General features: G+C 40.3%; 1 protein-coding gene across 1 annotated transcript in view; it reads right to left on the minus strand.

The window, feature by feature from the left end:
- BMPR1A (bone morphogenetic protein receptor type 1A) overlaps positions 1-17,230 on the minus strand; it is an 82,079-nt gene that overhangs the window by 18,628 nt on the left and 46,221 nt on the right. The window contains exons 2-4 of the mRNA XM_034435384.3: positions 8,771-8,973; positions 1,728-1,890; positions 920-1,022 (exon numbers count right to left, since the gene is read on the minus strand). Coding sequence (XP_034291275.1) covers positions 920-1,022; positions 1,728-1,890; positions 8,771-8,831 — 327 coding nt within the window. The 5' untranslated portion in view covers positions 8,832-8,973. The remainder of the gene's footprint in view (positions 1-919; positions 1,023-1,727; positions 1,891-8,770; positions 8,974-17,230) is intronic.

Raw genomic sequence — 17,230 nt, forward strand, 5'->3', positions numbered from 1 at the left:
TCCTATTTATTCCTCTAGTATTTGGCATTTTGTATTTAGTGAACATACACAAGTTTCTCCAGAATATTTTGAGAGCTACCCTTTTGATCTTGCCTGGCTTTCCACATACACAATAAAGTTGTTTCCTTGGAGTTAAGCTAAAGCTCTGAAGACCTCATGCAACTATCACAATGGTCTTCTGAATCACATGGATGTGGCTTGTCATCTCCTTGTTCTGGAACTTTTTCCAACTTCTCAGACACTAGTCCGTAGATCTGGCATTGGCTTGGTGGTCTCTCTCATATAGATAGTCCTCACCTACTGACTGCAATTGGGACCAGCTAAGTGACGCGGTCCATAAATGAAACATCACGTGACCATACAGGACTCACACTACCAGTTCTGCTGTGGTCATTAAGTAAATCACTGAGGGGTAAGTGTGACATTATATGAGTGTGACTTGCAGCAAACAATGACTCAACTTCCAGAGAATTCTACCTGGATGACTGAGATTCTTCATCAACATATTGCCACTCACTTTGGGGAAGAAACTCTGAGGTTGGTGCAGGAAGTCATTTTTACTGATATTAATAGTAATTTATTAATAAGAATTTTAGGAGCAGGCACCTTCCCATGACGGTTTGCCTACTCAGATTCCCCTAGCCAACTGGTTCAGACTGAAGAAACTGCTTCGATGGCCAGAGAAATGTCTCAACCAACAAGAAAATAAATCCAGTTGCCATGACTCAACTTTCAGACTATTTTTGATAAAAGTGACAACCTTTTAAAGCTTTTTGGAAAAATCAATAAGCTGCCCTTGGCCTGCAGCAAGCAGCTTAGGTTTTAATAAAAATTGATAAGCAGATTTAGGGAAAGCAAATAGCGTCGCCTTCGCCTTCCTTATTTCTGAAAATTGCTTAGAGAATCAGCCGTGAGGTACCTTGCACTGGAAGTCCGAACCTTCGTATTTCATGCAGCCGGAAGAAAGGGTTTTTTCTCCATTTTCATCTTCCTCAATGATGGCAAAACAATGTCCGTTAGTTCTAGAAAAATAGATGAACTAGCTTTAGTTCTCCGAATGCTGCGTTCAGCCAGTCTGTTCAGTAAACAATGATATTTTTTTCTCCTTCTAATAGTATTGAGTGTATGCTACTCTGATGGGAAATGAAACTAGCTACAAATAGAAGACACTGCTCCATTTACACACAGACACACACACACGCAAGTCCTATGGGCCCAGGAATAACTGGACTGGGAGTCCATTATATGGCATGAAGTGGGCCCAGTAGATTTTTCTTTCTTTCCTTTTAAGGAACAGTCCATAGTTACAGAACACCGCTGAGTTGGCCTAACAAAAGGCATTTTTCTATTCTGAAATTTGGATTTCAATCCTATATAGGAACAGCCACTTTGTGTGCCTCCAGAATTACGATGCATTTGAAATGTGCATTCACCAGATGGTTCCTGCACTTACACGTTCAATACCGGCAGAGTTGATAATAAATTTGACCACTAGAGGGCAATAAAAAACTGCAAGTCTAAGACGCCCAAATCACGTCTTTTTACGAACTGTGCTGGTTCACAAGCTTTTAAGGCGTTAAAATGTTGTATCTTGACATTTCTGAAATGTTTCAAAATAAGAAAGCAATTATTTAATCACCAACGTATCAGGAATTAAGAACTAGGGAGGGCAAATGATTTCGAAGCCTCTCATGTCACCAGGTCTTCGTTATGTCTGCAATACTTACTTGCATGTGTTATTAATGGCATTTTCTGGACAGTGACCGGAACAGTAGCACTGTAAAAAAGGCATGATGTCTTCTGGGGCTACAGTCACCCCATCTTCCTGTCTCCGCTGGCCAGGATCGGTCTTTATTCCTGCCGCATGGATCGTGCCGTCTCGGTTCCAGCCTGTGAGATATTCCCAAAGGAAGTTAGTCTATTCCACTGCAGGTCCATGTGCAGCGAAGGTTTATACACTTGGGATGGCATTAGGGCCACTGGATCCTTTTGGCTTTTCATTTCGAAAACCCTAACCTAAGAAACACACACTCTAACCTCAAGCGGGTTTTCCTGTACGCAAGCAACACTGAATCACAATGGAACTGAATTCCAAGCATAATTTGAGGACAGTCAGAATAGAATAGAATAGAATTTTTTTATTGGCCAAGTGTGATTAGATACACAAGGAATTTGTCTTGGTGCATATTCTCTCAGTGTACATAAAAGAAAAGATACATTCGTCAAGAATCATAAGGTACAACAGTTAACGGTAGTCATAGGGAACAAATAAGCAATCAAATCATATTAGGAAACAGTGAATATAAATCTCAAGGATACCAGTAACAAGGTTACAGTCATGCAATCATAAGAACAAGAGATAGAACATAAACGTAACAGAAAAACAGAGTTGGGAGGGACCTTGGAGTCCAATCCCTTGCTCAAGCAGGAGACCCTATACCAGTGATGGCTAACTTTTTTGCCGTTGCCTGCCAGAAGTGGGGGGCAGGAGTGCGGGATGTCGTATGCGCGTGCCCACACCCATAATTCAATCCCCCCATGCCCCGCCCCCCTGCACATGCATGTGTGTCCTCCCCTCGTGCCCCATTTTGGGCCTAGCAGGCCTCCCTGAAGCCTCCGGAGGCTGGAAACGGCTCATTTCCTGACTTCTGGTGGAACCAGAAGGCCTGTTTTTTGCCCTCCCCAGGCTCCACAAGCTTTCTTGGAGCCTGGGGAGGGAAAAGATGGCCTCCCCCACCCGCCCGGAGGCCGAAACGGGCCATGTGGCAACTCCTGGGAAGGGAGGCCGGCACGCACATGTATGCTGGAGCTGAACTAGGGCAACAGCTCACGTGCCCACAGATATGGCTCCATGTGCCACCTGTGGCATGCGTGCCATAGGTTTGCCATCACGGCCCTATACCATTCTAATAGGTGGTTATTCAGTTTCTTCTTAAAAGCCTCCAGTGATGGAGCATCCACAACTTCTGAAGGCAACCTGTCCCACTGGTTAATTGTTCTCACTGTCAAAAAATTTCTCCTTATTCCTAGGTTGGTTCTCTCCTTGATTAATTTCCAACCACTACTTGTCTTGCCTTCTGGTGCTTTAGAAAATAGGTTGACCCCCTCTTCTTTGTGGCAGCCCCTCAAATATGGGAAGACTGCTATCATGTCACTCCTACTCCTTCTTTTTATTAGATTAGACATACCCAATTCCTGCAACTGTTCTTCATAAACAGTTAAACTGTTTACACTATATGTATAAACAATACTATACATATTTAGTATGTATACTATACATACTAAATATGTTTTAGCCTCCAGTCTTCTACAATCATCTTTGTTGCTCTTCTCTGCACTCTTTCCAGAGTCTCAATATCTTTTTTTATATTGTGGTGATCAAAACTGGATGCACCATTGCAAGTGGGGTCTTACTAAGGCTTTACAGAAGTGGTACTAATACTTCACGTGATCTTGATTCTATCTCTCTGTTAATGCAACCTAGAATGTCAACATCAGTCCACAATCTCTGTCGAATCTATGGAAATGATCTCAAGCAAAAAAAAAGAAAAGAAAAAAAGGATGCTGAACACTTTCATTTTATCAGCTGCAGAGTGGATTTGATTTAAATCAAGTCGATTTAAATCATGATTTAAATCACTAGTAAAAAGGCTTGATTTAAATCAACTCGATTTAAATCATATTTTTTAAACAGCAACTGTCATCTCCGTCCCGCAGCAGCTCCTCCTCTGACTCGCTGTTGACTCACCGACAGTCTCAATATTGCAGAATATACAGCCTCATGCTACATAGCTTAAGCTCCATTTCATGCTGAATAAACTAAATTATGAATGTATCTTAAACAGAAAACTATCTTTAGATAGATTTTTACTCCCAAAGCATTTTCTTAAAATAAATTTGATAAAAATAAAAAAAATCCGATTTAAATTAAAAAAAATCCGATTAAAAAAAAAAATCAATTTTTATCCACCCTGATCAGCTGTGTCACAGATGGGCTTTACATACCATAGTACTCAGTGCTAATGACAGATTATGATCAGGGATGTTTAAGTAATATGTATGTATGTGTGTGTGTGTGTGTGTATATGTATAACCCTAACTAGGTGGTTCAGTGGCTAAGGCACAGAGCTTGTCGATCAGAAAGGTCGGCAGTTTGGCGGTTTGAATCCGTAGTACAGGTCTCCTGCGTGAGCAGGGGGCTGGACTAGATGACCTCCAAGATCCCTTCCAATTGTTACTGTTAACATGTGACTTTGATATTCTTTGAGACAATCTGGTAACCACGGGCACAATGCAGAGTGAGGAGCACCTACATTTCGTTCTGCAGGTAATTTTATACTGTTACTTTGCCGTAAAAGGCCTCCCTCGTCCAGTAATTTCATTTCTCTGGCCTAAAATCTGCATCTCAGCTGCATCCCAAAGGCAGAAGCCAGAACACACACACACACACACACAAAACAAATCTCAATGTCTGTACAAATATTAAATAGGCAAAGTCTAGTTTTACAGCAAAGTTCAATCTAAGGACATTTTCTCCAACAAACAAGCACATGTTGACTTTCCAGTTTAAAACAAAGTGAAGATAAAGGTTTTCAGTGTTTTTGGTGCATGGAATAAAGGCAGTATTTCTCAACTGTGTCAACTTCAAGAGGTGTGGAACTTCAATTTTGGGCTCAACTGGGGCTGCAAGTCGAGGACTGCTTGTATAAGATTCCAAGAAATACCTATCCAAAATTGGCCTAGAAGTCTACTCTTAAAGGTTTAAGAAGAAGAAAAAAAAGACATTTTCCATTTTAGCTTTAGGAGGGCAACAATCAACCAGTGGAACAGAAGTTGTCTTCAAAATTCATGGGCGCTTCTTCACTGGAGGTATTTGAAGAGACTGGACAGTCACTTGTCTGAAATGGTATAGCGCAGTGATGGCTAACCTTTGTGCCATCGCGTGCCAAAAGTGGGGGGAGTGCAGGAGGGTCACTCGTGCACATGCCCACACCCATAATTCTATGCCCCCTGCGCATGCGTGCACAACCCCCCCCTGCAATCCCCCCACTTTTGCCATTCGATGGCAAGGTAGGCCCATTTTTTTGCTTTCCCCAGGCTCCAGAGCCTTTCTAGGAGGCTGGGGAGGGTGAAAACAGCCTTCCCCAACCCACCGGAGGCCCTCTGGAGGTTGGAAACAGCCTTTTTCCTGACTTCCGGTGGGCCCAAAAATCAGATGGCTGGCATGCGCACGCACGCCGGAGCTGAGCTCGCGTGCCTACCGATATGGCTCCATAGGTTCGCCATCATGGGTATAGGGTTTCCTGCTTGAGCAGAGGGTTGGACTAGAAGAACTTCAAGGTCCTTTCCAGCTTTATTCCATTCTTTTCCATTCTACTCTACTCTACTCTACTCTACTCTACTCTACTCTACTCTACTCTACTCTACCCTACTCCACTCCATTTGCATTTTCATCTTCCTGTGTTTGTAGCTAAAAAATCAGCTGCAATAATTTAGTACTTCAAATGGATTTGAGATCAATAACGCTGATAGTTTCTAACCACTGTTCTTGATTTCCCAATAACTGCAGTGACGGAAAACCAGGGAAATCATTAAATCGCACTGACTGAAAACAAAGAACAAGAAAGGCAAAAGAACCACTTAAATGGGCTGACACAAACCATAAATATCACACTTGCATACACGCATGGAAACGGCCAGGAATGAAATCAAAATTAATATTTTACCAATAAAATTTGGCACGCCTGTTAAAACGATGCACAGCTGAAGTTAGTGCTTGTTTAAGTAGCACACAGCTCCAATGAATCCACTAACCAGACATCTGCGTGAGACTTAAACGTACTTAAATATTGACAAATGAGCAGCATCCCAGGCTGAAGCTTTGAGAAACACAGCACAACACATTCTGGGATGGAGTGAAACTTCTAAAGAAGCGACATGGACTTTAGAAGTGCTCCTTAGAACTCTGCTTTATTTGGCTATTGAGCAAGTCACCTTTCCTGGACAGGTGGAATACCCCAAAACTAGAGGGATCTATAGTTTTGCTATCTCCAGACCAAAAACTCAATCAATAAAGAATGTTCAGAAGCTTCAACTACGCCAGAATTTATTTCTTAACAATTCTAACTAATCTAAACGGACTCATTTTGCATAAAAAGTCTGAATAATGTGTATCAGGACCCGGGCATGTCTAATTTAATGAAAAGAAGAACTAGGGGGGATATGATAGCAGTCACAATATCTATATCGGTTCCAGTATGTAAGGGGCTGCCACAAAGAAGAGGGGATCAAATTATTCTCCAAAGCACCTGAAGGCAGGACAAGCAGCAACGGATGGAAACTAATTAAGGAGAAGCAAGCTGGAATTAAGGAGAAACTTCCTAACAGTGAGGACAATTATCCAGCGGAACAGCTTGCCTCCAGAAGTTGTGGATGCTCCATCAATGGAGACTTCTAAGAAGAGACTGGACACAGCCAATTGTCTGAAATGATATAAGACTTTCCTGCTTGGACTGAAAAACCTTCCAGATCCCTTCCAACTCTGTTATTCTGTTATACACCGTATTTTTCGGTGTATAAGATCCCCGCCCCCCACAAAATAGGTGGAAATGTCTGTGCGTTTTATAGAGAGAATGTTGCCAAAGCCCGGCCCACCCACCGGCCCCCAACCTTTGGCTTCTGCCTCCCAGCAATTTGCCTCCTTGCAGCAAACAGCCTGGTCAGCTTCAGCAAAGTCTGATTTAGCACAAGCAGCTGATTGGCGGTTGGATCGGCCTACCGGAATACCGCCGATCAGCTGTTCCAGGCTGTGGGGATCGCCACCGCCCATTGCTGCTGCTGCCCATCGCCACCTCTGCGCAACCCATAAATCCGTGCCCCATATTTGGCCTGTTCCAAGTGGCGGGGATAGGCAGTGGCGGCAGCGGGGATGGGCCGAAAATGGGGTGAGTGGAGGCCGAAAACAGGATGCACAGAGGCCGAAAATGGGGTGCACAGAGGCGGCGATGGACGGCGGCGATCCCCGCAGCCTGGAACAGCTGATTGGCGGTATTCTGGGAGGCTGATCCACCCATCAGCTGCTCATGCTAAATCAAGCTGTGCTGAAGCTGATCAGGCTGTTTGCTGCAAGGAGGCAAATTGCTGGGAGGCGGAGGCAGATTTTTTTTTTCTTGTTTTCCTCCCCAAAAGCTAGGTGCATCTTATAGTCCGAAAGATACGGTACATATGATTTCCCCCCCCCCATTATACATGCTGACACTTATGGTTAAGGCCCTAAAAATGCTTCTTTATGGTATTTCTTAACCTGTGACACCTCTTCCCCACTAAGATTCATAGGGAACAGATCTGCCTAGTGTTAGGGATGGCAATGACCAGGAGAGCTTGTGACAAGCTCACACAGCTGGGCAGGATCAGAACGGCAATAAAAGATCTTTAATGCCACTCTTGAAGTAAATCAACTTACGGCCACAATTGAGCCCAAAATTTATGTCGTTAAGCAAGACATTTGTTAAGTTAATTTTGTGACACTGTTGTTAAGTGAATCTGAAGGTCGCCAAAGATGATCACATGATCCCGGGACACTGCAACGGTCATAAATACGAGTAGTTGCCAGGCACCTAAGTTTTGATCATGTGACCATGGGGGATGCTGCAATGGTCGTAAGAGTGAAAAATGGTCAGAACTCATTTTTTTTCCAGTGCCGTTGTAAATATGAATGGTCACTAAACGAACTGTTGCAAATTGAGAACTATCTGTACAGAATCTTGGAAACTGCAGAGGGAAGTTTCAAGCCTCATTTATAGGGACTTCATTAAGACGGAGTGTCTTTGACATGATATAAAGCAGGGGTCTCCAACCTTGGCAACTTTAAGCCTGGAGGACTTCAACTCCCAGAATTCCCCAGCCAGCAAATCTGGCTGGGGAATTCTGGGAGTTGAAGTCCTCCAGGCTTAAAGTTGCCAAGGTTGGAGACCCCTGATATAAAGAGTTTCCCTCCCAGATTTCTGGTCTGAACTGCTGGTCTGAACTGCTATTTATAAAATGGATTTGTCAGTTGCCTTCCTTGCAAGCTCTTGAATGCTTAGGTCTAAGCTTCTGCTCTATTCCTTTCTCAGACTCTTCACAGCTTCTCAAAAGTTAGATCTTATCACAGGGAGACACTTATGCTAATGTAATCCTGGTAATTTAAAATAGGATGACGTAGGCATTCTGTGCTTTATTCTAAATTTCATACGATACATTGCCAGAAGTTCATTGGGAGCGTTGCTGTAACTTTTTATTTGCATATGTATTTTTAAAGACAACCAATGTATTATTTTTTAAAAAATTCTCCATGAATGTTAAGAAAGGAAAGTCTAGCAGTCATTGTGTTTTAAATAATAAAAATCCTTATTGCTGTTTCCTTATTCAGTTTATCATGTATTTTCACAAATTCTACTTCACTTCTCTTGTCAAAATTCCTAATCTTGTATCTAATTAAGAACCACATGCCCATTAAACTAATTTTATCTCAAATCTCCGTAAACAATACTAAATACATAAGTAAAAATAATTTTTTAACCACAGGCCAGCAGGTATTAGCTCTCACCCCAGATTCCTGTATTATTTCATAGCTTTTAATTTTCAGAAACAAACGTTAAAAGTTTGGAAGCTTGCAGGAGCTTAACACTGTATTTCAAACTGCAAACCAAATATAATAGTGTCTTCTATTGCGCATAAACATTTTGGGCATCGAGACCATTTCTTAAAACCTGAAGTTTTAAAACTTTACCTTGAAAAACGAGGAACGCGTAGAACCCCAGCAGTCTGATGGAAACTTTGGAATTGATCATGGCTCGTAATTAAAATCTTTCTGCACTGTCAGGTTTGGCAAATTGTTCAGCTCTTGACAAGCTTTCAAGCCGGACTCTTCAGAGAAATCTGAGCAGTTTGGCAGTCAGCTGAATCAAAACTTTAATTCTTCCAGTTTTTCTTCTGAAAAAGAAACGAAATGAAAATTTTGAATAGATAATAAAAGCCATCAACTAAAACAAATCTGAAAGAAGTAAAAAAACATTTCACACGGCTAATACCTAACAAGGTCTTAAAATAAGCACGTATAGACAATATATATTGTCTATATATAGACAAACTAAAATAGCCCTTGGATTTTATATTTATTGACTGATTGAATTTATACCAGCTGCAATGACCAGAAATGAATTTATGTGCTTCTATGTACACAATCAATGCACCTCAAATGGGAAAAAGAAGGATTTTCAGTGGTTCATGACCATCTTATTCTAAGAGCCTAACAAACTGTATGACTCAAAACCGAATGAAGAATATTTTGTTAAAAGAGAACACATCTTTTGCAAGAGCCTCTGAAAATAAGCGGTTTTATGTTATCTCATGCTAATCCATGTTCAAAATAATTATTAAAAATGACATTTTTAAAACTCCATCTTTAGGCCACAAAAAAAAAAAAAAAGGATGTGTGTGTGTGGGGGAATTAAATTGCTCTTCTGCTTCAAATCATCCTATTGGATGAAAGAAGGCAAAAACGATCATATTAAAAAGTTGCAGCAAGTAAACATAAAATTAACAAGAGCAGTGGCGTACAAGGAAAACCAACTGAAAATGTTTTATAGGTGGCACATGTCTCCAACTAGACTGGCAAAAATACAACCTAAAAATAGTCCGACCTGCTGGAAGTGTAAGAAGACACAAAGAACCTTCTATCATTTATGGTGGACATGCCCGGCAGCAAAGAAATTTTGGTCTAATATTAAAAAATGGTTGGAATAAATAACAGAAACACAGATAGACAAAGAACCAGAAATGTTTTTATTAGGAATCTTTAATAAATCATACCCTAAAGATATTAAATATCTCACAATTCACATACTAACAGCTGCAAGAATAATATACGCAAAAAATTGGAAACAAGAAAAAACGCCAAACGAAACAGAATTAATAGAAATTTTTTTAGAATGCGCTGAAATGGATAGGTTAGCCAAAGAGATACAAGAAAGAGAAGAATCAGATTACTATAACATATGGAATAAATGGTATAATTGGTTAAACATTAGAAACAAACAAAAAACCTAGAGGGGAAATATTACCAATATAGAAAATGTTATTATATTAAGGAGAGGTGAAGAAATATATAACAAGCAGAATGTCACTTTGAAACAATGCTTAAGAAGGAAACAAAATTTCTTTTGTTTATATGTTGTATAAATGTTTGTTGTGTGTAATGTTATGTTATGTTTTTTTAATATTTATACTCTAATAAAAATTTATTTTAAAAAGTTGCAGCTGATCCAGTTCCTTCAATGATTTTAACAAGAGTTGAACATGGTCTACAAGGATATAAACAGCCATTTGAATACCTAAAGAATTAAATGTGGACAATACAGATTCTGTGTTCAGATATGGATTTTGCCTCTTTTTGGGGGGGGGGGGGGCTCTTGTCTGAGTGAGTCTGACCCCTGACCCCTGTCAGGCTGGCCTTATTCTTGAAATAAAAATCTGGATTTGTGCAAGGATGTGCTGTTAATTACTACTGATAGCTGCTTCTGCCATAAATAATTCAATCTCTCTTTTGGCAGGATCCAAGGACTTTGGAGTTTAATGACTGCTTCGTAGCCATTTAACAGGGCAGCAAATTGCCGGGAATCCTCAGCGGCGTCTGCACGCCTAATTTGCACATGGAAGGGGCACATGGCCTTCAACCTATGGCCTACTTTTCACACATCCGTGACTTTAGTAATCAAGAAACAAAATACCTTCCTGACACAAGGAATAAGCCAATTTATTTGATGATTGCTTGGACCAATTTAGCTAAGAATGCCCAAATCTAGGCCTATTCACAGTGCTAGGTAATGCACAAAAACTCAGTCTCAAAACTTAAAAGCAAAAAAGCTTGAACAACTTTACAAGTAAGATCACATTTAGAACATAGAATAAGAAGAGTCGGAAAGGACCTTGGAGGTCTTCTATACCACCCCCCTTGTTTGAGAAGGAGATCCTGGCCTATACCATTATACTTTCAAGAAGAGATTGGACTGCCATTTGTCAGAAATGGTGTAGGGTCTCCTGCTTGAGCAGAGGGTTGGACTAGATGACTTATCAGGTCCCTTCCAACTCTGTTAACCTGTTAAAATGTCACATAAATGTCCCAAAGGTGCATTTTTTCAAGAGGCAACTTTAAAGACATTTCTTTAAAGACATTTCGCTTCCTACCCAAGAAGCTTCTTCAGCTCTGACTGGATGGTGGGGAACCATTTCACATAAATGGTTGTCCAGTCTCTTTTTGAAAGCCTCCAGTGATGGAGCCCACATCTTCTGGAGGCAAGTTGTTCCACTGGCTGATTGTTCTATCAGAAAATTTCTCCTTAGTTCTAGGCTACTTCTCTTCTTGGTTAGTTTCCACCTATTGCTTCTTGTCCTGCCTTCAGATGCTTTGGAGAATAGCTTGACTCCCTCTTCTTTGTGGCAGCCCCTGAGATATTGGAACACTGCTATCATGTCTCCCCTAGTCCTTCTTTTCATTAAACTAGACATACCCAATTCCTGTAGCTACTCTTTGTATGTTATAGCCTCCAACCCCCTAATCATTCTTGTTGCTCTTCTCTGCACTCTTTCTAGAGTCTCAACATTTGTTCATATCTGGACCGTGGTTCCATCTCCATTCTGACAATGCTTTTTCAAGGGTGTTCACTCCAGGTAGATGCATAAACACCAATGTCTTATATTTAGATTCATATTCATATTTGTATGTAACCGTTTGCAAGCTTTTGTGTCTGTCTGGGCACTTATTTTCCCGTTTTGCTTTGAAGTTTTGTTTGTTCAACAAAAAGCAAAACACAAATTAAAAAAAAAAAATCCTTTAAGCCTCACTCCCTATTTGGAAAACAACTGGAAAAATATTCAGTAGCAAAGTATTGTACTTTCACTTCAACACTGAGAGATATTAGCCATTTTTTAAAACAAAAACTGTTATATTTGAAAAGCATGCATGTGGGTGCTTGTGTGTATTCCAATTTATAAGCAGCCAAGCCTGACTAGGTGGCTCAGTGGCTAAGACACTGAGTTTGTCGATCAGAAAGGTTGGCAGTTCAGCGGTTTGAATCCCTAGTACAGGTCTCCTGCGTGAGCAGGGGGTTGGACTAGATGATCTCCAAGGTCCCTTCCCACTCTGTTACTGTTAAGGTTTAGCTAGAACTCTTTATTGGGCAAGTGTGATTGGACACACAAGGAATTTGTCTTTGGTGCATACGCTCTCAGTGTACATAAAAGAGCCAAGGTGGCGCAGTGGTTAGAGTGCAGTACTGCAGCTACTTCAGCTGACTGCTAGTTCAGCAGATCAGCGGATCAAATCTCACCGGCTCAAGGTTGACTCAGCCTCCGATCCTTCCGAGGTGGGTAAAATGAGGACCCAGATTGTTAGGGGGCAATATGCTATTTAGTATACTGTCTTTGGTGTAAGCTGCCCAGAGTCCTCGGAGAATGGGCGGCATAGAAATATGACAAATAAATAAATAAATAAATGGAAAGATGCATTCATCAAGAATCATAAGGTACAACACTTAATGATAGTCATAGGGTACAAACAAGCAATCAAATCATACTAGGAAACAATCAATATAAATAGTAAGAATACAAGCAACAAAGTTACAGTCATACAGTCGTAAGTGGGAGGAGATGGGTGATAGGAACAATGAGAAGATTAATAGTAATGCAGAGAGTGAATAGTTTGACAGTGTTGAGGGAATATATATATATATATATATATATATATCATATATTAAAAAATATATTGAAACATACGAAACCTTATGGGAAGGTGAAAAAAAATGTTGAAAATTAGGAATAAAAATAAGCAGGTGATTGGAGGCCTAGCAAGCAGGGTGGATAAAAATTGATTTAAATAAATAAATAAATAAATAAATAAATCTGAATTTTTAAATTTAAATTGGATTTTTTTTTAATTTAAATCAGCTTTTTTAAAAAATTTTTTATCAAATTTATTTTAATAAAATGCTTTGGAAGTAAAAATGTATCCAAAGTTATTTTTCTGTTTAAGATACATTAATAATTTTGTTTACTCAGCATGAAATGGAGCTTAGTTATGGAGCATGGGGCTGTATATGCTGCAACATGGGGACAGTCAACAGCCGGTCAGAGGAGGAGCTGCTGTGGGACAGAGACGACAGTTGCTCTTTAAAAATTATGATTTAAATCGAGTCAATTTAAATCAAGCCTTTTTACTAGTGATTTAAATCGTGACTTAAATCAACTTGATTTAAATCAAATTCACCCTAGCAAGCCCCCAAAATGAAAAACCAAAAGCTGATTAGATGCAAATAGTTTCCTAAGTGTTGATTTTTTTTATTCATTTTAGAAACGGTGCTTTAACAAGAATGCTTTCAATATTTTGAGTTTTTGCTTCTTCTTGGGAACAGCCAGCCGCCAATCTTAAACTTCAATTCATGCTTTCACAGCCTAGGCGTGACGGATGCTTGTGGATGATAAACTAGTATTTGTCACATATACAAAGTCTGTACCCTGCTCACTTCTATGAGCACCCGGGATTTAGCTAACTGGCCTTATCTTTCCAAATTGGTGGGCTGGGCTCACTTATATCCCTTGTATATTGAGTGCTAACATACTTGATTTATAACCTGTCCTATCAACCAGGACAAAACACCCAGGCTGAAATAAACTCTTGCTTATCTCCTGGCCATTAAAGCAGAGGTCTTCAAACTTGGCAGCTTTAAGACTTGTGGACTTCAACTCCCAGAATTCTCCATCTAGCTGGAGCATTCCACAATTCCACAAGTCTTACAGCTGCCAAGTTTGAAGACCTCTGCATTAAAGGCTTGGCCTAATGCAAAACTCTTACCTCACCTTTGAAATATATTCTCCTGCTGTAGGGGAGCCTTGCTTCACAATTGGGGAGAGGGGGGATTTGAAGAAGCAGTGGAATCTGAGTGACCACCACTGTTTTAGGCCAACTTTTGAAGTCTGGCTGGAGGGTGGGCTTACCCATTCCTGGGGAAAGGATGAAGTTCACCATCTCCTCTGACATGTGGACACCTGGCTCTCTGAAGCAACAGGAGAAAGCTAGGCCTGGGATGGTGGCAGGAAAGTTATCAAGCTTGGCTCAATGGCTGCTCAAATCCCAGGAATAGCAGCCCCAATCTGCTATGAGGATTTTTTTTTAATTTGCAGAAATCTTGCAAATAATAGCTAGGGTGCTAATTAGTATTAGCAATCCTTCATCAGCTTCAGAACAACTAGAGTGACACACTGATCACAGATGGCAAGACCAAACCAACAGAGTGGCTGTTCTCTAATTTGTGTATTCCAGAAGATCATTTTGGTGGTGGTGGTGGTGGTGGGGAGTCTGTCTGCTCTAGCTGGGATCTCCAACCTTGGCAACTTTAAGACTTGTGGACTTCAACTTGCAGAATTGGGAGGAATTGGCTGAGGTATTCTGGGAGTTGAAGTCCACAAGTCTTAAAAGTTGCCAAGGTTGGAGACCCCTGAGCTATAGTAAGAAGAAACCAATTAAAAATAAACTTCAGTTACAGTAGGAAACTGAAGCATTTATTAAATCTGTCAAACTTTGTATTCCACTATAATGTGGAATTATTTTATTCATAAGGAGAATCCTTTGATTTTTCCATCGTAGGAAAAACTCCTATCCATCTGCCAGCTGGTGCAAAGTTTGTATCTGCAACCTATTTCCCCAAAAATACCACAATGACTTTTCTATTATCTCTTAGAAAAACAAATTTAGTTCTTGTTAGCGGGAAAACCAACTGCTACCTTTTGCTAATTAAATGTGTTAGAACTTCAGTCATGGATTTTGCATAAGGAGAAACTAAATGTCTCCTCAAATGTGGTTTTTAATTTTTTTTTTTTTTGCCTGAGCAAATCCAAACCTATGATTGAAGAGGTATGAAATATGCACATTTCACTTGCCCTCTTACAAAGTAGGGGACTTTGAACATTACCAGCCAATAGCCATTTTGAGATTTTTTTTTTAAAAAAAAAACACATTTTATTTGCAGGCAGCTATCTTGAATTAATGACTTTTAGGGTGAGGGTTAAGGTAGAAAAACTGAGCAAGAGAAAAAACTTACTAATTAAACACCTTTCTGCACATTTCAAGATTCAAATAGCAACAGATTTCTACTGATATGGAAATGATAGCTTAGAAAATACAATTACTCACTGGGAGGATATGAATACTCAAATTTCTTCTGTAGTTAATAAAAGTCTGACAATTTATTTTATGGAGGACTGACATCACATCTCAAGGTTTTTATTTGATATAAATGAACGGGTTCTAAATTAACATCAAGCAAAAAAAATCCAACCACTGCCAACAAATCTGTCTAAAATAGAGCCACATCACGCAATGTAATAAAAGCAGCAACAGTAACTATTTTATGTTACCAGACAGTGGGAAAAAGTGTAGCTATCCTAGTCTAAAACAATTTATTGTCAGTTTAGCAACTGAATTCATGCTTGGAGTTGAATCTTGCATAGAATAAAACAATTTCTGCAATGACTGCTAGCTGACTTGTGTCCCACGTTTTATTTGAATGCTCAAAATCACTGGTAAGACACACAAAGGACCTTCCGATTTTTCTGTCACAAGCACCACTGCATCCAAGATTGATGGCTTGTGCCAATCAGAATAAAAGAGCGAAGCCTTTAAAAAATAATCATCATCATCATGTCTTTCCATTTTCTTTCCTTGCAATATTAACACTTCCACCAACTCTAACAGGGCATGATCCTGCTGCATATAAAGCAAACCCTATTCCCTTCTAGCACTGATGATGTTACCTACTTGGGTCATAAAACGTTTGCAAGAAAACAACCAAGCACCCAGGACTCCACATTCACAGGTTCGTTCTTGCTGGCTGCAGCTTCTAAGTTGGCTGCACTAATTTGATGATTCCCTTGATTTAGGGATTTAGACTGATTCCCATCAGGGGAATATTAAGGCTTTAGCTCCTCTAAAAACCTGCTGCCATATCAGCTGAGATTCTATTTTTCTTTTCATCTTTCACTCATCTGTCATTTCTAAATACATCTGTGGATTACCAACTATATATCTAGCGGGCACTTGCATTTAAATTCTACTTCAACATTGGCCACAGGAGGGACCAAAAGGAGAATGGAGACTCCTAGAATTAAGGAGAAAATTAAGGCTTGCTTCTGGAAGTTGTGGGTGCTTCATCACTGGAGGTTTTAAAGAAGAGATTGGACAGCCATTTGTCCTCAATGGGATAAGGTCTCCTGCTTGAGCAAAGGGTTGGACTAGAAGATCTCCAAGGTCCCTTCCAACTCTGTTATTTTGTTATCCATATAAAGCATCTCTCGCCTTCCCCTTCCTGACAGTTAGCACAATTAATAAGTGGAACAACTTGCCTGCAGAAGTTGTGAATGCTCCAACACTGGAAATTTTGTAAAAAAGATGTTTGTTTGTTTCTTTCTTTCTTTCTTTATTTATTGGTTCGATTTATATGCCGCCCTTCTCCGGAGACTCAGGGCGGCTTACAATGCGTTAAGCAATAGCCTTCATACTTTTGTATATACCTGCTTAGTAGGGCTTTCACCCCCCCCCCCAGTGGTGTTCTTTTTTATACAAAGTCAGCTTATTGCCCCCTCAATCCGGGTCCTCATTTTACCTACCTCGAAAGGATGGAAGGCTGAGTCAACCTTGAGCCTGGTGAGAATTGAACTCGCAGTAATTGCAGGCAGCTGGTGCTACTTAACAGTGCTTTAGTCTGCTGCGCCACCAAGGCTCAATGTTGGATAACCATTTGTCTAACGTGGTGTAGGGTTTCCTGCCTGGGCAGGGGGTTGGACTAGAAGACCTCCAAGGTCCCTTCAAACTCATTCTATTCTATTCTATTCTATTCTATTCTATTCTATTCTATTCTATTCTATTCTATTCTATTCTATTCCTATCCCTATCCCTATCCCTATCCCTATCCCTATCCCTATCCCTATCCCAATTCCTAATCCATTCTCTTTTCTACTTTTCACAAAATGAAATCTCCATTCCTGGCAATTCTGTCAAAAGAGCAAAATATTATGCCGCTGAAATGGAACGACTTCTGACCACAGATTTCTCCCTTCCGTAGCATCCAGTGCACCCCCCCCCAAAAAAAAGGTTCACCCCTCCCCTTCCCCTCAAGACTGCTCCCTAAAGCCATCACTT

The sequence above is a fragment of the Pantherophis guttatus genome, chromosome 6 (genome assembly GCF_059756535.1).
Source record: "Pantherophis guttatus breed Tessera chromosome 6, ASM5975653v1, whole genome shotgun sequence".
NCBI lineage: Eukaryota > Metazoa > Chordata > Lepidosauria > Squamata > Colubridae > Pantherophis > Pantherophis guttatus.